The 21,259-nt window shown below is 41.6% G+C and overlaps 2 protein-coding genes across 2 annotated transcripts; both read left to right on the top strand.

Moving 5' to 3' along the window:
- The first annotated feature begins 1,777 nt into the window (after positions 1 to 1,777).
- LOC134444635 (uncharacterized) lies at positions 1,778 to 12,636 on the top strand. Its single transcript, XM_063193891.1, has 8 exons — positions 1,778 to 2,539; positions 9,029 to 9,141; positions 9,354 to 9,461; positions 9,900 to 10,461; positions 10,610 to 10,719; positions 11,169 to 11,312; positions 11,596 to 11,671; positions 12,601 to 12,636. The coding sequence occupies exons 1-8, from the start codon at positions 1,778 to 1,780 to the stop codon at positions 12,634 to 12,636; spliced, it is 1,911 nt and encodes a 636-aa protein (XP_063049961.1).
- Positions 12,637 to 14,701: 2,065 nt separating this feature from the next.
- Positions 14,702 to 20,245, top strand: LOC134445392 (E3 ubiquitin-protein ligase TRIM33-like). The gene is made up of 8 exons (XM_063194478.1): positions 14,702 to 14,800; positions 14,918 to 15,025; positions 15,178 to 15,285; positions 15,430 to 15,537; positions 18,069 to 18,179; positions 18,501 to 19,086; positions 19,241 to 19,347; positions 19,780 to 20,245. The coding sequence occupies exons 1-8, from the start codon at positions 14,757 to 14,759 to the stop codon at positions 19,898 to 19,900; spliced, it is 1,293 nt and encodes a 430-aa protein (XP_063050548.1). The 5' UTR covers positions 14,702 to 14,756; the 3' UTR covers positions 19,901 to 20,245.
- Positions 20,246 to 21,259: the final 1,014 nt, after the last annotated feature.

Raw genomic sequence — 21,259 nt, 5'->3', positions numbered from 1 at the left:
AGTTTGAATATTGGAATGTCAATTAAGTTAACCGTTTCTTCTTACGTTGGTCTTTGTACAGTGCAGATGTGTTTTTAACTAAAGGCTTCTCGTCAACTAAAATCTCCACATGACTCGTCTCTCATCATTTATCTACATTTAGAAACCAATCGGTTATGGGCCCAGGACATGCTGAAAAGAAGCCGTGATAGTTCTTTGGAAATACTTCGAGAGAAGAGAGAAGAATGATGTCGGAAGGTTTGAAGGTTTCAATTGTTCCGCTGAACGGCTCTAACTATCCAACATGGAAAGTGCAATGTCAGATGGCGTTGGTGAGAGATGGACTTTGGGGAATAGTGAAAGGTGAGGTGGCAACTCCTCTACGAACGGAAAAGGAGGAATATCCGAAGTTTGTGGCGAAGCGGGACCGCGCGTTGGCTACGATTGTGTTGTCAATTGAACCATCGCTGCTTTACCTACTCGGAGACCCGCGGGACCCTGCCACTGTCTGGCGCAAGCTCGCAGATCAGTTCCAAGCAAGAACGTGGGCAAACAGGCTGTCGCTGAGGCGCAAACTTCACGGTTTAACCCTGAAAGATGGTGAGTCTGTTCAAGATCATATTAAGCAAATGATTGAAACGTTTGATGCGCTGTCAATAATTGGAGATCCGATTGATGAAGATGACCGCGTAGTTTACCTACTCGCGAGTCTGCCAGAGTCATTCAACATGATTGTGACAGCATTAGAAGCAAGTGTTGATGTGCCGAAAATGGAAACGGTGACTGAGCGCTTACTGCATGAGGAGCGTAAAATGAAGCAACGTGATGCAGATGCAAACGGTGACGCGAAAGCAATGACCAGTAAACAGAAATTTAAAGGGAAAGGTCCTAAATGTCACCACTGTGGAAAGTTTGGCCACATCAAACGAAATTGCAGAAACTTGCTTAGGAGTGAGCAAAATGATGAAAAGCAAAGCCAAAAAGGATCAAAGCAAAAATCAAACAAGGCTGAAGTGAAAAGAAAAAATGACAATGAGTGTGTAGGTCTAGTCAGGCATTATCAGTGAAATCTGGAGAAAAAATGAATAGCTGGATTGTGGACTCTGGAGCTACCTGTCATATGTGCAATAACAGGAAGATGTTTATTGAATTTGAAAGCTCACAGCCAATTCAAGAAGTTACTCTTGGTGATGGATATTCAGTTGAGGCTACAGGAAGTGGCTCTGTCATGCTCAACATGATACTTGCTGATGACAAAATTCAAAAATGCAAGCTGAGTAATGTGCTGTATGTACCACGCCTGTCCTACAACCTGCTCAGTGTGTCCATGGCAACTCAGTCTGGAAAGACTGTGAAGTTCAGTGCTAATGAATGTAGCCTAATGGATGCTAATGGAAAGCCAATTGCAATTGCAAAGAAAGTGGATAGCTTGTACTATGTTCACTGCCAAGAACACAAAGAGGCTCATTCAGCTGCAACAGAGAGCGCGCACAAGGAGACGAAGGGAACCACATGGCACCGGCGCTTCGGTCACCTTGGAGTGCAAAATCTGAAGAGGCTAGCGAAAGAGCAACTAGTGGATGGACTGGACTACGATGTCCTAGAGGACACTGACTTTTGCGAGTCATGTGTTGAAGGGAAACACCATCGTGCCCCATTCCCATCTGATGGCAGAAAAAGAGCTACTGAACCACTTGGCTTAGTGCACAGTGATGTATGTGGAAAAATAAATGAAAAGTCACTGAGTGGAGCAGAATATTTTCTGACGTTCATCGATGACTACAGTCATTACGTGTGGATGTATGTCCTGAAACACAAAGACGAAGTGTTCAACAAGTTTGTTCAGTGGAAGGCAGAAGTTGAAACATACAGTGGGAGAAAGCTGAAAGTTCTCCGCACTGACAATGGAGGAGAGTACACGTCAAAGGAGTTTGACGCGTTCCTGAAGACAGAAGGAGTTCGACACGAACTCACAGTGCCCAAGACTCCTGAACAAAATGGGGTAGCAGAGAGGATGAACAGAACACTCGTGGAGACAGTGAGGTCAATGCTGGCTGATGCAAAGCTGCCACAGAAGTTCTGGGCTGAAGCGCTAGCAACAGCAGTGTATCTGAGAAACAGAAGTCCGACCAAAGCTGTAGCAGACATGACACCCTATGAAGCCTGGACCGTGAGTCATCTCCGTGTGTTTGGATGTGATGCCTATGCTCACATACCAAAGGATGAAAGGAAAAAGTTGGACCCAAAGGCAAGGAAGTGTATACTGCTAGGCTACGGAACAGAAACGAAAGGATACAGATTGTATGACACAAAACAAACAAAAGTCTTCTACAGCCGAGACGTGGTGTTCAACGAATCAGTCTGTGGTGTTGAGACATCCGAAGATAACCATGAGCACAGTTTGATGGAGTTCGACTGCGTAAACAGTGAAGAACCAGTCGTCACTGAAACAGCAGAGCCAGAGGCTGAGACTCAAAGGCCAGTCAGAGCTCGACAACCGCCAGATCGCTATGGAGAGTGGGCGACCGTCGCTGAAAGTGACCTGTGTGAGCCTGAAACAGTGCGTGATGCACTTACCAGTCCTGAGAAAGCAAAGTGGAAAGAGGTCATGTGTGTCATCAGAATCTTCAGTTTGAGTTTGAATATTAGAATGTCAATTAAGTTAACCGTTCTTCTTACGTTGGTCTTTGTACAGTGCAGATGTGTTTTTAACTAAAGGCTTCTCGTCAACTAAAATCTCCACATGACTCGTCTCTCATCATTCATCTACATTTAAAAACCTACAGTTGTTTTGTCCACATACAAAAACATTTCTTTAATTCTCAATCATAAATATGCCTAAATTCTAATACGTCTCATTTTCAATTCTAAATCAGTGGCACACGGCAAACTGTTTGGCTATTAGTAACGGTCTAATAAATTGCATTGTCAGACTATTATGGCATACGGCTTAAACGGTAACGAGTTTTTTTTTAATTATCATTATTGGCCATCTACAAAAATAGGCTACTGTAATAATTTAGCTTAATTCACAAACTGCTTCTAATACGCCTCGTTTGCAATAACGGGACCTTGTCAAAGCAACCACGAGCCAATTTCCAAACTTAGAGCGCTGATGCGTCTAATATGCCAGCAATAACGGATCTTGTGGACTCAAAGCAACTGCGAGCTTCTCCAATTTACAAACTCAAAGACATTGTGTTAGGATGTCAGTTGTACTTAAAAACACAATGCCAACCAGATTTAATTTATTGGTACCTGAAAACCTGTTGAGAACACCTAAAATGTGTACAGCTCCAGACCACTTAATTAGAATATCATGAAAAAGTTGATTTATTTCCATAATTCCATCAATAATGTTAAACTGTCATGGATTATACTGTAGATTTATGGCTCAGTTTTTTAACTATTCCAATCATTAAATTGTTTATTTTTACATATTTTGGTCTTCCAGCTCATGAATCCCCATGAATTGGGGAATTCGCATCATTAGAATATTGTCATAAAATCACAATTTTCTTCAGCAAAATTCGGGTCACATCAAATCAGTTGACATTTGGTACTATGCAATGTTCAATACTTGGTTAGGACTTTATCTTGATAACTGCCATGATGCATTTAACATGGAAGTCAATGGCAGAAGCTGTGCATGGGGGTTATGGAAGCCCAGATATTCTTGATGCTTTGCTGTCAGCTGTTTTTGTTTGTTGATCTGGTGACCCACACTTCACTCTTCAATATACCCCATAGATTTCCATGCCACGTTTTGGCGCTAACTCACCAGATTAATTCTAAATCACCAGAAATGAAACCCCATTGAAAATGAATGGGGCTTTATTTCTGGTGAGTTAGGATTAAACTGGTGAGTTAACACCAAAACGTAGCATGGAAATCTACGGGTATATTGAAGAGTGAAGTGTGGGACACCAGGTCAACAAACAAGAACAGCTGACAGCAAAGCATCAAGGATATCTGGGCTACCATAACTCCCATGTACAGTTTCTGCCATTGACTTCAATGTTAAACTGATGAAGACAGAGAGAGTCCTAAACAAGTATTGAACATTGCATGTTATGTAGAAAGTACCAAATTTCAACTGATTTGATCGAATTTTGATGATATATAGTAAATCATCCAAGCTGTCACTGACACTTGATATGTACATGTATTATTGACTTGATTGATATGAATATTTCAGTTGGACTCCTAGGCTTAAATCATTGAGGGGGTCCTTAGGAAGTAGTAGTTTGTGTGTGTGTGTGTGTGTGTGCGCGTGTGTAAGTGGGATTAAAATTATTGTTTGCCATCTTTATCTGAAGAGCAGAGTGTCTGAACCTGCTAACATTGGGACAGTTATGTGTGGCCCAGTTCAAGGGTTTATCTCTTCTCCCCTAAATTTTCTAACCACAATTTCTTTTTGGGCGTCATAGATATGACCCACTGCAAGTTTTTAAAACTCTTAATGAATGTTGGTTCAATAGCTAATTGCCCAGAAATGAGCACTCAATTGTAGAGTGATCTCATTCTGACCATGTTTTTTATGATTTTTCTGTTTTTGAATGTAAATAAGACATATATAACATTGTTTTTATGGTAAGTTTTGCACATATTTTCAAAGTTCAGTTTGTATACATCACACACAAATAGGTGGATTGGCCCATAACACCATTATGTCCAGGCAGTACAGCATTTTACTACTATTGGCTCGTTTTGGGCAGCCATCTTGGATTTACCCCATAAAAATGAACTTAATGACATTGAAATTTGGGGCACCCCTTCTGAAATGATGGAGAACACCCTAAGGAAGGTCTACACCGATTTTGGTGCTATCCAGCGCGTAACGATTAGGCACTATTTGGACGGTAAGATCCCCTACCTAGATGTCCCACAAGACTTGTGCCATAAACTAGACAGATTAGTGGGCCTAGTAGATTTTGTAGGCCTATGGAGATCTAGATCTCACTTAATTAAAAAGAATGTTATGATGGCTGATCACTCAGTCAGGTGGTTTCAATCTCATTGACTTTTCTTTGCTTAACAACTCTTTTAAAGTAAAATGGCCAAAGTTACTCCTTAAAGATCCTGCTTCCATGTGGAATTGTATCCCTAACCACATTTTTAAATCTGTGGGAGGTTTTAGTTTTCTTACTCGATGTAGGCTAATTACAGCATAGGGGAGACAGGCAAAAGTGTAGGTTTGGCTCGAAAAGTGGGGGGGACATTTTAATGGCAAATTGTCCGGTTATGCTGTTTTCGCATTATATTTGTGAAAAAGTGGTGGGAACAAGGTTTATCTGAAAAGTGGTATGGACATGTCCCCACCATCCCCCCTAAAATTACGCCCATGGAGACAGGGGTTGGTTGTCACACGGGTAGGTTGTCACAGGTTTCTCTACAGCTCTGGGTTGTCACAGTCATCATATCTCAGCCACTATAGGGCGTAGATCAAAAGGTTTTACACATATCTGTTCAGAATTGGGGTCTAAGGTCACCTACGTTGATAGTGGAGGTGAAAACAGCATCACTTTGAAGTGAGACAACTTAAAGTGTTTTTTCTTTTCCTCTACCACTTAAAGAATATGCAATAATATTTGATGCTATACCATCTGGTATCAGGTTTCTTCTTGACACCTGTCTCAAAGGTCTTTGTTAAGGGCCGTACACACACGTCGCTGCTAGTTACTCGCTCAGCGGATGAAGTCAATAGAATGTCTACGTGTTCCAGCGAGTCTCGCTGGCGAGTAGGCGAGGAGAGTACAAGCGATGCGATGTGGGCGGGTTCCGAGATAAACTTATTTTATCTTCGAGCGACGCGAGTTAAGCGAGTAACCAATTGGAATGCAGAATACAGATTATTGACAGGTGACGTTGCCCCTGTGGTGTTCTGACCACCCAACTTTTGCACGCCATCACACTTTGGTTAAGAGTGTTGAGGAAAATACATACAGTGTACACCATCAAAGGCTCATATGCATGGTTGTGCACAGCACACGATCAACGTTAAACAGCGTAGCCCTACATTTTGTTTCGTACGGACGTTATTGGCGCGGACAGCGGGGACCATGACAACCAGTAAACAAAATCACCCAGAGCGAGTGGCAAGTAGGCGAGTGAGCAAGTAGCGAGTAAATAGCAGCGACGTGTGTGTACGGCCCTTTAGTCTCCACCAGACATTAGGCTAATCCCTTGCTTTTCTGCACCTAGCGAAATTAGAACGTTCAACCCACTGACTTCTACAAGTCAGTGGTTCAACCCGTGGGACAGCAGACACAATGAATGACGTAACATTCCAGCCCTCACTTGGCAGCAGCACCGCAGTGTTGCCAGATTGGGTGGTTACCCGCCCAATTGGGCTGCCTTAATGGATAGCTGTCCGCGGGTAAGACGGTAAAAATCGGGCATTTAATGGGGTTTTCTGTAGTTTTAGGGCTATAAACATCAATCCAATATACAATCAAATGATATATTAAGTATAATGCATAGTGAAATACGTAGGGGTTTTTTTGCACCGTTTGGGCGGGATTTGTCACATCAGACACACCTGGCAACACTGGAGCAGAGTTTTCCCGGGAGTAGCTGTCACCACACCAACATGTCAGAGGCGCTGCAACATGTAAGTTAAATGTCACCAGCATAGCTGCTGACTTTGTTTTTGTGCTCTCCGAAACATTGTTTCGGCTATAAGTATATCTTAAATGTAAAGAAGTGACTTTTCCACGAAAATGCTGATGGCTATTAGTTTGGGTGTAGGCTTCATAGGCCTAGTGAATGAAATGATTCGGTAGGATATAGGCTATAGATTTAATAGTAATACTTGTAAACTGTGGTGCATAGACTTTTTGCTCTAGACAGGGCTAGCCTGACACCGCAAGACCCACATCGATCGGGTTGATTTCAACCATTGAGGGCAGCCTACATGATTTCAACCGTGCTGTCGTATGAATTGCTAGTCTACGCCGACGAGTCGTCAACATTAGGCTATATTTCCATTATATTCAGGCATCGGGGTTAGGCTACGGCAAACTGACATAACATATCTCAAACGGGACGCATTTCCAGAAAAGGCATACGATGCAGGAGTTATGAAGACATTTTTGTCTACAGTAACTCACTTTTGACAAGATATGTAGTTAGGCCTACTACACTTTGCCTTTGGTTGCAATGCATTTCCCCATAGCCAGTCTAGGCTAACTGGAGGCTGCCTGCTAACTCCTCGTGTCTTGCTTGCTTTCGGTATGTACTTGTGGCGCCAAAACAGCAGTTAGTCTTTGCCGCTCTTTGCTTAGACCAATCAGAGGCCATCTGAGGCGTCGTCACACTAGGGGGGCGGGGATCGCGGCACTGTTCCGTTCCGTTTCTGTGTCTGTTTGAAATTTGATTTTGAAATATTCTGGTCTGCTGGGTTAAAAAAAAAGTGCCTATACTGATGGGACAACTGTAGGAATCTGTAAACTGTAAATACAACTGTAGGGATCGGCTACTCATGTCAGTTAGGCAGCTCTAGTAGGCCTTCTCTACATAGGGCTGCAGAATTATGGCAAAAAATGATAATCATGATTATTTGGGTCAAGCTTAAACAACTGAATTTGTGCATAATGCTATTCATAATCACAAAAGTAAATACTTTAATACTAATGTAAAAGGCGATAGGATGAAGTTTAGGTGGGCTTACAGATATTTGGCTAGAAATACCAGCCTGTCTGTAACATGTCATCATGCATTGAGTATAGATGACGCTGATTTGAACTGACTATCGCATGTGTCCAATACGCCTTTGCAAGTCAAGGCGTGCTCCACAACGCCCTGTGACAGGTTAGCTTTAGGGAGGGTTTTGGTTTAGGCACAGTTTTAGGCACAGGTTCTGGCTTTAAGAACGCCCGAAGGCAGGTCACTATATTGCCCCCGTGCACTCACGATGAAATCAGCAGCCACGATTATAAATCATCATGGCCAAAATCACGATTTTCGGTTAATTAAGAATTAATTGTGTATCCTTAAGGCCGGTTACACACCAGAGCGTCGCGTGGCGGCAGCGAGAACAGGGGCAGCCGTGGCATAGTGGATAGAGAGTTGGTCTTTCAATCTAGGGGCTGCCGGTTCGAATCCCCCCCCTGACCTCTCCCTACATCTATGGCTGAAGTGCCTTGAGCAAGGCACCTAACTCCACATTGCTCCAGGGACTGCAACCAATACCCTGAAAAATAATAGTTGTAAGTCGCTTTGAATAAATGAAAGTGTCAGCTAAGTGCAATGTAATGTAACGTAATGTAATATAATACAACAGGGCCAAAGAAAGAGTAGAATGTAAAACATATCTTTGCGATGTGCTGGCCTAACATTTTATGTAAGTAGTACTTATAGCCTACCATATGCTTATTTTAAGATTCCACATCATGCATTATTATTTTGCGACAAGGCAGTTTTATTTGTATCATACACAAATGCAGTTCAATGTGCTTTACAAAAAAACATCTTATTAGACGTCTCGTAGGCTAAACATTTGTCTATGAACGAACTTGGAGAATAGAGAGGGTAGAATGGGTTTTTTTGGTCAAGACTTTTAGAAACGAGCTGAAGTGATGTTGTGAGCATCCGAAAATCTTTTCACACATGACAACGCAGCCATGTTATATGTAATGCCTCTAAACAAACCATGCAAGGAAAGTTCAACCATACCCAAAATTACCCGCAATCTGTGTTCAAAATAATAATAATAACCGCACTTCAAACTGGCATTTTTCTTAATTCCTTTCCCCCTTTTTCAACAAAGTCAGTGTTCTCATTTTCAGTACCTAAAATGATCAAAACATGGCGCTGGATTTTATTTCAGAAAGTTATCAACAAGCGTAAAATATTATAAACAAGCCCTTTTTCTCTCCTGTGACTCCCAAAATAGAATTATAAATGAACGAAAAAGTATGCTGATCATGTTAGGGGGTAGTATTCTCTGAGAAACTAGCAGTGCCTTGTACAATAGTTGGTAATCCATACAATAATTAAGAAAGTATATTCTGAATTAATGACTGCCTCTTATCTTTCCTATTTCTAGATGCATCCTGGAGAGTGTTCAGCTATGGATCGACCGAAGAACATGGAGGATGTGTCACCTAAACGAGTAAACGTAAACACAGAGACGAAGAAAAGGAAGCTTGACTCAGACAAGTTAGTTGTGCTTATGTTTATATGCTGTACTTACAAAGTATGTTCATGGCTCATATGTATACTTTTTTATTTTTCCATCTTCGTTAGAGGATTTACAACTCAAATATTGGGTCGCTGAAGTGTTGAATTCACTTTCCACTGACTTGGCGACAAGCAAGGTGTATACGATGCATTTTTTATTTTTTTTTATTTTTTACTTTTTTGATTTTTAGTGTGCCGTTGGAGAGGTGCTCTTTTTCAGAACACAGCCGGGTCTCAGAGAGGACCAGCTGCACAATGGACTCAGGGAACTTCACAGAAGAGTCTGACCTCTCTACTAGGTTTGTATTTAGAACATTCTTACACTACCTATTTGTTATTATATTCATATTGGTGCGCAATTGTAAGCCATTTTGATGACGTCACTGCCACTGGCATACTTGCAGTTACTTCTGTCACTTCAATTGGTTATGTGATCTTTGTGGCACAATCTTTTCTTTTTTTGCTTCATGGTGATGAATTGGGACTACAAGATTTTTCAGTACAGCATCAGGGACTTTCTATATCCTTTCTCAAGCATATGAAATAAAATATTATCATGGTGTTAGAATTTCTGTTTTTTATTGATGTATGCAGTGAAAGCACAGGACAATGTCCAGTACATCCAGTAAATAATATTGTTCTTCTGTGATGTTCAGTGAGATTGAGTAAAATAGGAGACATGGATAATACTCCCTTTTCATGTTGCTCATGTTTAATACCTCTTCTCATTTTAACAGTGATTTTTTTAGACTGCTGACTGAAGATCAGCTCAGGTGCCCAATCTGTAAAGAGGTACTGAGGGATCCAGTCGGCATCCCCTGTGGACACAGCTTCTGCAGGCAATGCATCAATTCAGACTGGCAGCAGCCCAACCAAGAGGATGTCTTTGCCTGTCCACAGTGCCAAGCAACTTACAGCACGAAACCACTGTATTACATCAGTGGAGTTGTGGCTGAAGTTGTGAAGAGAGCAAAGTTTAGTCCAGAGTTGCCCCATAGCAGCTATGCTAGACAAGGGGATGTAGTCTGTGATTTCTGCACAGGTAGAAAGCTGAGGGCAGTCAAGTCCTGTCTAACCTGCACAGCCTCCTACTGTGGAATCCACATCAAAGAACACTACTATCCGGCAATGGAACATCATATAATGGTCGAGCCAACTGAATACCAGAGGAAGCATTTCTGCCTTAAGCATCGGGCAGTTAATGATGTCTTCTGTCAGACTGACAAGGTTTCCATCTGCAGTGATTGCGCACTGTTGGAGCATAACGGCCATGACCTCAAGATTGTGGACGCTAAACAGGTAAAATAAAATGCCAACCACAATATTACATTTTGTTTTTTTTTTAAAAACAACAACATGTAAATATTAAATTATGGAAGGCTTTGTGGTGGTGGTTGTGTGGTACCCCTAACATATTGATCAACTGCAATGCCTTTTGTGTCTTTAGCTTCTCCAGTCACCACAGGTGCCTGAAGCAGGTGTCAGCTTGCCAACAGGTGCCGTGGTATCACCTGCAGCAGGCTCCACATTCCCACAGATGAGCGCTGCACTGGCCGGGTTGGTGTGATTCACTGAACTTTACATGCTGTCTTTATTGTTGCGTAGTTAAAGAAGCTTCATCAGAATGACCACACTTGGCATCTGACAGCCTTTTTCTATGGAATAGCTAAAGTATTTTTGCTTTACATTAATGGGAAATGAAAATTGGAAATATTGGGCCAACAAATAAACAAGGTTTTCACATGTTTTTTTGTATGTGGTCACTATCTGTCATGTCTAATGCAGTGAATTATCACTACATGTACTGTGGAAATTGTCATTGAGGCTGACCTGTATGTTTTGGCGTTTCACCTGATTTCACTAATTTGGTAAGTTTTGGTGAATATAAGCTATTTCAGGTGGTGAATCTTTGAAAGAAAAGAAGAGGATTTGAAGGACATACAGTATTTAAATGTAAAAAAAAATGTTTTAAGTCTCCCTCTGCCTTTTACATGTGTATCCCACAGGACATCCCCAGGGTCCTCCCAGTGCTCCAGTGCAGACTGGATCCCTAGAGCGCCAAGGAAAAGGGGGAAAGCAGGTTTTCACTGCAAACTACAGAATATACAATCAGATAGACTGGCTGGCCAGGAGGGAACATCAAGTGAAAGGTAAGGTGGAAGCAAAAAGCTCGCACAATGAATACGAGTGTTATGGTGTGTGTGCGCGTGTGTGGAATGTGTGTGTCTGCATCAATATGGCAAATTGGCGAGTGAAGCAAATTTTCTCCCTGGCATGGAACAGTAAACAGGGGCACTGAATTTGCTTGTTGCGCCTTGATATGAACTCGGATAATATTTTAACTCGGAATAGTACAGTCTACTTAATCTGCTTTGCAGTAGCACAAAAACTTGAAAACAACTTGCCAATGCCACCATTTTTCCTTTTCTACAGGCTGAAAATTGGGATAAGTTGTTCACCTACCCCCAGTCAGGACTCGTTGAAGACACACCGGTCAATGGATTTGCCTGTGCGTTTCAGAGATGGAATTGAAGCCGAAAGGTATCGTCAGTTGTATTACATGGCTTGTCTTCATTCTGTGAATGTATTATTTTCAGAGTTTAAATAATACAATCCACTTGATCTGCTTTGCAATAGCATAAAAACTTGTAAACAACTTGCCAATGCCACCTTTTTTTACCCCTTTTTTATAGGCTGCAAATTGGGAAAAGTTGTTCACCTACCCCTAGTCAGGACTCATGGAAGACATATCGGTCAATGGATTTGCCTGTGCGTTTCAGAGATGGAATTAAAGCCAAAAGGTATCGTCACTTGTATTACATGGCTCGTCTTCATTCTGTGAATGTATTATTTTCAGAGTTTAAATAATACAATCCACTTGATATGCTTTGCCGTTGCACAAAAACTTGAAAACAATTTGCCAATGCCATCTTTTTTCCTTTGTTATAGGCTGAAATTTGGGAAAAGTTGTTCACCTACCCCTAGTCAGGACTCATGGAAGACATATCGGTCAATGGATTTGCCTGTGCGTTTCAGAGATGGAATTAAAGCCAAAAGGTATCGTCACTTGTATTACATGGCTCGTCTTCATTCTGTAAAATGTGCTATTTAAATTCTGAATAAAATAAACAATACAATCCACTTGATCTGCTTTGCAGTAGCACAAAAACTTGAAAATAACTTGCCAATGCCACCATTTTTCCTTTTCTACAGGCTGAAAATTGGGATAAGTTGTTCACCTACCCCCAGTCAGGACTCGTTGAAGACACACCGGTCAAAGCTTTCGCCTTTGAACTTCGGAGATGATAGTGAAGCCAAGAGGTATCACATAATTGTCATGGCTGTCTCATTGATCCTTATGGACTGACACATTTAAGCAATATTGTTTTATTGAATCAAAAGTTCTCTGGTATTAAAGCACCACACTTTTTTCCCCAGGATGAAACCTGCACAGGGTTGTTCGCCTACCCCTAGTCAGGACTCATTGAAGACAAACCAGTCAATGGATTTGCCTTTGCGCTTCAGAGATGGAATTGAAGCCGAAAGGTATCGTCACTTGCAGTGTTAAGCCCTCGGCACGCTTGCTGCGAGCCGCAAATTACGCGCGTCACCGCGAGCAACCGACTGCACATGCTTGCTTTAAAAGCAGTAGACCAACACGCAAAATACTGGCGGTGTCATCCAGGGGGCAGAGAAAACAGCATTGCGATCCGGTAATTAGGAACACAGACTGTAAACAAAACAAAATAAGGACTCCCCGGGCAAGGAGATGATAGCGCTACTTCTACATTTGCATGCTCCTTTGTCAAAGTGCAACGGGGAAGTATGATCGCAAATCGAATGTTTGTAATTTCGGACAAGCTCGTGACGGTATCGAAAAGTTGCCGCCATTGTCGTTTCTCCTGAAGCACTCGTTTGGAACTGTGCAATCTTTCTTTCGATCGCCCCCAGCGAGTTTGAAGATATCGCACCTAACGCATTTGTTGGTCGCAGTATCTAACGCGAGTAAAATTGACATGAACTGCGCAAGTTAATGCAAATCGTGCACGCGCACGCGTATCCTACAGCAAGCATACCGCGGGCCTTACATGGCTCGTCTTCATTCTGTAAAATGTGCTATTTAAATTCTGAATAAAATAAACAATACAATCCACTTGATCTGATGTGGGTCGGAATGTGTCTGATGCGAACATGCATTTTTATGCTGATGACACAATAATTTATTGCTTCGGGCCATCCGCCGTTAATGCTATTGAATCACTGCAGAAGGCTTTTGATGTAATCCAACAGACATTTTTACAGTTAAAATTGCTTCTTAATGCTGATAAGACTAAGCAAATGTTGTTCTCAAAGCCAAGGAAAGTACCATCAATCATCCCCTCAGTACTCACCCTTGAGGGAACTGAAATTGAGGTGGTACGTCTGTATAAATACCTGGGTATTTTGCTTGATGATACTTTGACGTTCAAAGCCCACATTGAAAATCTTGTGAGGAAACTTAGACTAAAGTTAGGTTTTTTATTTAGAAATAAAATTTGTTTTTCCTTTCATGTTAAGAAGCGCCTTGTCTCTGCAACATTTGTATCCATTTTAGACTATGCAGACCTGCTGTACATGAATGCTTCATCCCAATGTCTGAGTAAGATTGACTCTGTGTATCATGGTGCCCTGAGGTTCATCACTAACTGTAGGGCCCAAACTCATCACTGTGAACTTTATGCCAGAGTTAAATGGTCTTCACTGACTACCAGGAGACTTACTCACTGGTATACATTTATTTACAAGGCAATACTCGGACTACTGCCACCTTACATCTGCAGCCTAATCACAGTGAGGAATATTGAGTCTTATGGTCTGCGCTCTAAAGGCCATTTGTTACTCTCTGTCCCTTGCTTCCGCACAGAACTGGGGAAGAGGGCATTTGTGTTTTCAGCCCCTACCTCATGGAACAATCTGCAAAAGGACTTGAAACTTACAGATCTGATTCCATTGAACGATTTTAATTCCAAGATGAGATCACTTGAGACAGAGTCTATTGTCTGTAACTGTTTCAATTGACGTTTTATTTTACTTGATTTGTTATTTTAATGCAACTGTGTAATTTTAATTTTGTAACTTGAGCCGCCACTTGGCCAGGACACCCTTGTAAAAGAGGTTCTTAATCTCAACGGGTTTATTTTTCCTGGTTAAATAAAGGTTAAATAAAAAATAAAAAAAATCTGCTTTGCAGTAGCACAAAAACTTGAAAATAACTTGCCAATGCCACCTTTTTTAATTTTCTACAGGCTGGAAATTGGGAAAAGTTGTTCACCTACCCCTAGTCAGGACTCATTGAAGACACACCGGTCAATGGTTTCGTCTTTGAACTTCAGAGATGAAAGTGAAGCCAAGAGGTATCGTAACTTTCAGTGTTACATGGCTCGTCTTCAGTCTGTAGAATGTGCTATTTAAACTCTGAAAATAATACAATCCACTTAGTCTGCTTTGCAGTTGCACAAAAACTTGAAAACAACTTCCCACTTTTTTATAGGCTGAAATTTGGGAAAAGTTGTTCACCTACCCCTAGTCAGGACTCATGGAAGACATATCGGTCAATGGTTTCACCTTTGAACTTCGGAGATGACAGTGAAGCCAAAAGGTATCACATAAATGTCATGGCAGTCTCATTGATCCTTATGGACTGACAAATTTAATCAACATTGTTTTATTGAATCAAAAGTTCTCTGGTATTAAAGCACCACACTTTTTTCCCCAGGATGAAACCTGCACAGGGTTGTTCGCCTACCCCTAGTCAGGACTCATTGAAGACAAACCAGTCAATGGATTTGCCTTTGCGCTTCAGAGATGGAATTGAAGCCAAAAGGTATCATCACTTGCAGTGTTACATGGCTCATATTCATTCTGTAAAATGTGCTATTTAAACTCTGAAAATAATACAATCCACTTGATCTGTTTTGCAGTAGCACAAAAACTTCAAAACAACTTGCCAATGCCACCTTTTTTCCTTTTCTATAGGCTGAAATTTGGGAAAAGTTGTTCACCTAGCCCTAGTCAGGACTCATTGAAGACACACCGGTCAATGGATTTGCCTGTGCGTTTCAGAGATGGAATTAAAGCCAAAAGGTATCGTCACTTGTATTACATGGCTCGTCTTCATTCTGTGAATGTGCTATTTAAAATAATACAATCCACTTGATCTGCTTTGCAGTAGAATTTTATTGAATCAAAAGTTGTCCAGTTTTAAAGCACCACGCTTTTTTTCCCCAGGATGAAACCTGCACAGGGTTGTTCACCTACCCCTAGTCAGGACTCATGGAAGACAAATCAGTCAATGGTTTCACCTTTGCGCTTCAGAGATGACAGTGAAGCTAAAAGGTATAGTAACTTTCAGTGTTACATGGCTCGTCTTCAGTCTGTAAAATGTGCCATTCACTTGAATGGGCTCCCCAACATTCGCACGTCTGATATTTGTCGGTAACAGACGCGTTGGTCTACACCCGTCTCCAAAAGAGTTGTCGCCTATCCATCTACAGCTAATAACCTGACTTTCAATTAATCACTTGGCTTCAGAAGTCACTCATATGAAAGCTACAACCCTCCCGAATGAAATATGATACGAATAGCGAATATGTCACCATCTCTCATTGAACTCCATTGATTTTCATTGTGTTGCTTTCCATGATTACAATGACCCTAAACATACACCTAAGACCAAAGTTGATTTTCTGGAGAGGTGTGAGTGAATCAGTGATTAAGTATGACACCCGATCTGCATATTTGAAGTGTTTTGAAGTGACTTATCTGCTCATTTTCACATTATGTTCGATAGGCGACAAAACTTTTGTCTTGTGAAAATCTGCCCTGTCTGTGTTCAATAAAGGGTCAATCTTTCTTTGGTGCATGAAATGTATTTTTGTACATACATTTTCATTCGGGAGGGTTGTAGCTTTCATATGAGTGACTTCTGAAGCCAAGTGATTAATTGAAAGTCAGGTTATTAGCTGTCATTTCAAATAGATGGATAGGCGACAAATCTTTTGGAGACGGGTCTATATCAGACAGAATGTCTGTTGCCTAGCGACGTCAGCTGATTTTGACACTTGGAAACCTGCTTACCTGCCCAGAATTTGCATAGTCTCTAGGCAATATTGGTTGTCATAATTATGATGAAATACAGGAGGATAACGTCTATGTACTTTCAAGTTGTGGGAATCATGTGCATGAGCTACCAAAATTAAGTAATAACACCATCTGCATTTCTAACGAAGATTCTATGCGTGTCTAAGTTAGACACCTCCGACTAGAGAAGCATCTAACTTAGTCACTAGAATCTGGTGCAGTTGGGATAGGGAGAATACATGAACAGGACATCTATGTATGTTATGTAAGGGTTAACGTTCGGCGAGAAGGTCGCTACCGTGGAATAGCAGCACGACAGAGAGAATCTTTAGACCCCGACGCGGAGCGGAGGGGTCTTGTTCTCTCTGAAGTGCTGCTATTCCACAAAGCGACCGACTCGCCGAAAGTTAACCCGCTTATTATATGGATATACTTAAATGATTCACACATGGCGGGGACATTTCTTTAGGCCTATTTAATGTTAAGATTGTTGCTGCGCAAAACAAAACAGTGCCGTTGTGAAACACCGCTAGGCAACAGCTAGGTAGCCAGGACAACAGGTGTTGTCTATCACAGCAGCTGATTAGAGTCTTGTTGAAAAGTCGCTTTAGCAGTGAAAAGTCTTGTTGCCATTGACAGCGGTCTGTTATAGACCAACCCGTCCGTTATCGAAAAATAACAGACGTGCGAACGTTGGGGAGCCCCGTTGAAATGAATGGAGCATTCGACCGATGACGTCACAGCATATAATAAGTAATGTTAGCCATGTAATAAGCAGGATAACATTTGGCAAGGAGGGGGCACTGTGGCGCCATGCAAGCCCTCCACATTTGGGCTTGCATGTCCACGGGGACCCGGGTTCGAGTCCGGCCGGGGTCATTTCCCCACCCTGCCCCATCTCTCTCTCCCAACCATTTCCTGTCCACTCTCATACTGTCCTGTAATAATAAAGGCCAAACGGCCCCCAAAAAAATCCTTTAAAAAAACATTCGTCGAGGAGGTCACTGTTGTGGAATAGCTCCCTTCAGAGAGATCAAGGCCCCCGTCCACTACGCATGAGGGTCCTGCCTCTCCCTGTCTGACGGGGACCTTCTTGCCAAAAGTTATCCCTTACATAGGCTAGTTGTCATGGATGTCTGATTGATCACCATGAACTGCCAAATATAAAAAAATGTATAATCTGTAATTGATGCATTAAAGCAGCACACTTTTTTTCTTAAACAAAATTGAGCAAGGCTGTTCACCTAGCCGTAGTCAGGAATCTTTGAAGGAAAACCACTCAATGGATTTCCCTTTGCGCTTCAGAAATGATAGTGAAGCGTCGAAGAGGTATTATCACATACTGTCGTTTTCAGGTCTGTAAGATGGATGGATCCTTATTAGCTAATGCAGTGGTTCCCAAACTGGGGGTCGGGTCCCATATGGGGGTCGTGGGGGGTACTGAAAGGGGGTCGCGGATAAAAGGGCTTGTATTCACGTATGGTTAATAGATGTATTTGCTGTCCTGTGGATTTCTTGCAATATTAGCGGACAAAAAACTATTAATGGAAAATTTAGCAATAAAATCCATTAATATTGCTAGATTTTCCATTTATCGTTTGTCTGCTAATATTGCTAGAAATCCATTGCCAGGCTAAGACTATGCGTAAATCGCGTAAATATTCCAAAAGTGGGTCCCCGCTGAAAGAGTTTGGAAACCACTGAGGCTGAACTAATGTATTTATTTCCCTTATAAGCTGCAATATTTTGTGAATATTGCTTTTAACCCTGAATGTGTGTTATCTTAGTCCAAATTTGAAGGAGAGTTCTTCATCGGAAGGCAGCCAGATCTCGGAGGGAACCGACGACTCCATGGAATTATCACAGGACATCACAGGAGAGACTGGCATATCCACAAGGTTTGAAACAATTCGTATAATGCATCTTTTGCATTGTTTGTGGGGCTATCAGTTAAATTATCGTTGAAGTGTATCTACAGTACATAAATTGATCCGCCTTTCCTTTAGCTTCAATACAGTACAGGGGCTTGAACTGAAATTAAGAACCAGAAATAATACTCCTCTGTATGGTACTACAGTATATTGATGCCATAAAATAAAGTGATAAATTCATAGTAGTTGAAACATAGCCACACAGGCAAACCAAGCATGTTGCATTCTTGCCATATTTTGCATTGCAAATATTAATTTCTTTTTCTCAGTGTTTCATTTTTAATATAGTGGATTGTTCACAAAACTACTGAAAGAGGATCTGTTCAAGTGCCTCATATGTGAGGAAGAGCTGAAGGATCCAGTCTGCATCCCCTGTGGACACAGCTTCTGCAGGGAGTGTATTGACTCAGCCTGGGAGCAGCCCAACCAAGAGGGGGTCTTTGCCTGTCCACTGTTACAAGCCTGGCAGCAGTCCAACCAAGAGAGAGTCTTTTCCTGTCCACCGTGCCAAGCAACTTACCGCACAAAACCACTGTATTACATCAATGGATTTGTGGTTGAGGTGATAAAGAACGCAAATTCCAGTGCAGGACTTGGAGATATAGTCTGTGATTTCTGCACAGGGAAAAAGTTAAAAGCTGTAAAATCCTGTCTGACTTGCATTGCCTCCTTTTGTGAGTTCCACAATCGAACGCACTCCGTGTTACAAGGGCACAGTCTGGTTGGAGCAACCGGAGAACTGGAGAGGTGGCTGTGTCCGCATCATCGTCTGGTCCTGAACGTCTTCTGCCAGACCGACCAGGTTCACGTCTGCAAGCGGTGTGCGCTGTTGGAGCATAACGGCCATGATATTAAAGTTCTTAGCTCTAATGAGGTATAGTAGGAACATTTTGTTTCAAATAGCCTTGTTGTTGTATTGACTGTAATACAAAAGTAATCTTAAAAAAAAAAACCATGAATACGTTTCCTGAAGCATAATGTGAAACTTGATATTCTTTTCTTATATATTATGCTTCATGTGTCCTCAGCCACTTGTGCTTGCACAGACACCTGAAGGAAGTGTCACCACAGCTTTTGCCTTTGGATCACCCAAAGCAGTCTGCCCCTTGCAAGACATGAAGACCCCACCATCTGGGTAGGTGTGATTTGGACAATTGCAATTACCCTACATGTGAGGAATGTTCCAATTTTAAACTGTATCATCATGGCAGCGTTCAGTTTGTTGTGTAAACTCTTAATTCATTCATTCCGAATATGTTCATGTTCTGTTAATGTGCTGTGAATATTCCGGTTGCAGGACTCTGGTCCACACATGTAAACAGAATATTCTGGAGTTTGTTTTAAACCGAATATGTTCAATATTCCGTTTGAAACACTCAATGTACTCCACTCTATCTGTTTGTATCATAAATTGGCAGTCTTGTGTTCAGCATATAAGAACAGTTTTATGATTCTTCAGCATTCTAGTTATATGTTACTTTTGTGTTGAATTGTGGATTGATTGTGACCAACCATGACTCCTCTTCTAGTTCATAACCCATTTGTCGTTTCCTCCATTTTTCTCTAGGTTACCCTCAGGACCGCCTCAACATGCTACGTATGACCCTAGCACGCCAGTGAAAACGAGAGGAGACGACTTTCACAGCCCATCGAAGGCGAAAACGGCTCGTAAACTTATGTTTGATTAACAGAAACAGACCAAGAACAGGACTAAGTGTTGTTCTTGATCCCTCCACTCACCGAAAATGCAGGGCCAGAAACAAACTGTTTCAGATTTTTTGCATGCATGATAACTTTTGAAAAGGAGGCCTGATCTTCCCCAAATAGGTAATACTCTTTAATATAGAAAGCACTATATAATACTGCTATTTTACAGCTAACACCATATAATGGTTATGTAGGCCAACGCTTTCAAAGTGGCCAATTTGCAACATGGCTGCAGAGACATCAGATTGTACGCTTCGGCATCAAGTGCCACCTGCTATCATCAAGGAATAAAGTAAAAGAAATATGCTTGTATGAAAAAATGCTTTTTAGATCAAGCATATCAATTACTGTAAATCTCTATGCTAGGAAGAATGCAATGTTAATTTGTATCTCCTCTTAATGTAGATATTAACTGTGTTTTTCTATTACATGAGGGCTCTTTGTCAGTTTGAAAATCACACTCAGAGTATCATGTGTATCGATCAATATAGGCTCAGTGATGTGTGAGATTCAATATGAAATCCCCATTAGGGACAGTACATGAAATTGTATAAAATTGCGGTGTGCTCGTTATACCCGTAGTTAGTTCCCTAACTCATTGTTTCTCAACAGGGGTGCCGGGGCACCCTGGGGTGCCACAGGCCCCCCTCAGGGGTGCCGCGGAAACGTGGCTGATAAATAAATGTACTATAATACATATTTGTCTAAATTGATATGTTAATGTTAGTCAGTGGAATATTTCATCTGCCATTTACGCACAATGAAGTAAATTTAGGTCACCCCAGTCAGCTGCAACTTTGAACGTAGGTCGTGTGACGTCTCCAAATGTGTTACTTTTCAAAGCTTGTGTGGTATCGGATGCGATGCCATGTTACGGCTTGTTGGTTTGGGGTGCCTTGAATTTTTTCATGAATTGAAAGGGTGCCTCGCCTAAAAAAAGGTTGAGAAACACTGCCCTAACTCATTGTACCCCTGAAGGTGCCGGTATGCTTGCTGCGAGCTGTAAATTATGCACGTCACCGCGAGCAACCGACTGCACATTCTTGCTTCAAAAGCAGTTGACCAAGACGCAAAATACTGGCGGTATCATCCAGGGGGCAGAGAGCACGCAGCATTAGGATGCGAAAATTGGGAACACAGATGGCAAGGAAAACAACAAAACAAAAAGAGGGGCTCCCTGGGCAAGGAAAGAATACTGCTACTACTCCTATATGTGCATTCTCCTTTCTCAAAGTGCAACAAGGAAGTATGATCACAAATGTTTGAAATTTCGGACAAACTCAATGTAACACTCTTAAAAGTTGCTCCATTGTCGTTTTCATATCAAGCACACGTCTTTC

The sequence above is a fragment of the Engraulis encrasicolus genome, chromosome 3 (assembly GCF_034702125.1).
Source record: "Engraulis encrasicolus isolate BLACKSEA-1 chromosome 3, IST_EnEncr_1.0, whole genome shotgun sequence".
Lineage (NCBI taxonomy): Eukaryota > Metazoa > Chordata > Actinopteri > Clupeiformes > Engraulidae > Engraulis > Engraulis encrasicolus.
This window is presented reverse-complemented; position numbering and strand designations above follow the sequence as displayed.

What these genes read in the sequence shown, in the direction of transcription:
- LOC134444635 (XM_063193891.1), top strand. Translation starts at nt 1,778, where the DNA reads ATGTATGTCCTGAAACACAAAGACGAAGTGTTCAACAAGTTTGTTCAG. An exon ending in AGGAAGCTTGACTCAGACAA is followed by an intron (nt 9,142 to 9,353) that starts GTTAGTTGTGCT and finishes TTTGATTTTTAG; the next exon opens with TGTGCCGTTGGAGAGGTGCT. An exon ending in ATGAGCGCTGCACTGGCCGG is followed by an intron (nt 10,720 to 11,168) that starts GTTGGTGTGATT and finishes TGTATCCCACAG; the next exon opens with GACATCCCCAGGGTCCTCCC.
- LOC134445392 (XM_063194478.1), top strand. Translation starts at nt 14,757, where the DNA reads ATGGTTTCACCTTTGAACTTCGGAGATGACAGTGAAGCCAAAAG. An exon ending in GATGACAGTGAAGCCAAAAG is followed by an intron (nt 14,801 to 14,917) that starts GTATCACATAAA and finishes TTTTTTCCCCAG; the next exon opens with GATGAAACCTGCACAGGGTT. An exon ending in GATGGAATTGAAGCCAAAAG is followed by an intron (nt 15,026 to 15,177) that starts GTATCATCACTT and finishes CCTTTTCTATAG; the next exon opens with GCTGAAATTTGGGAAAAGTT.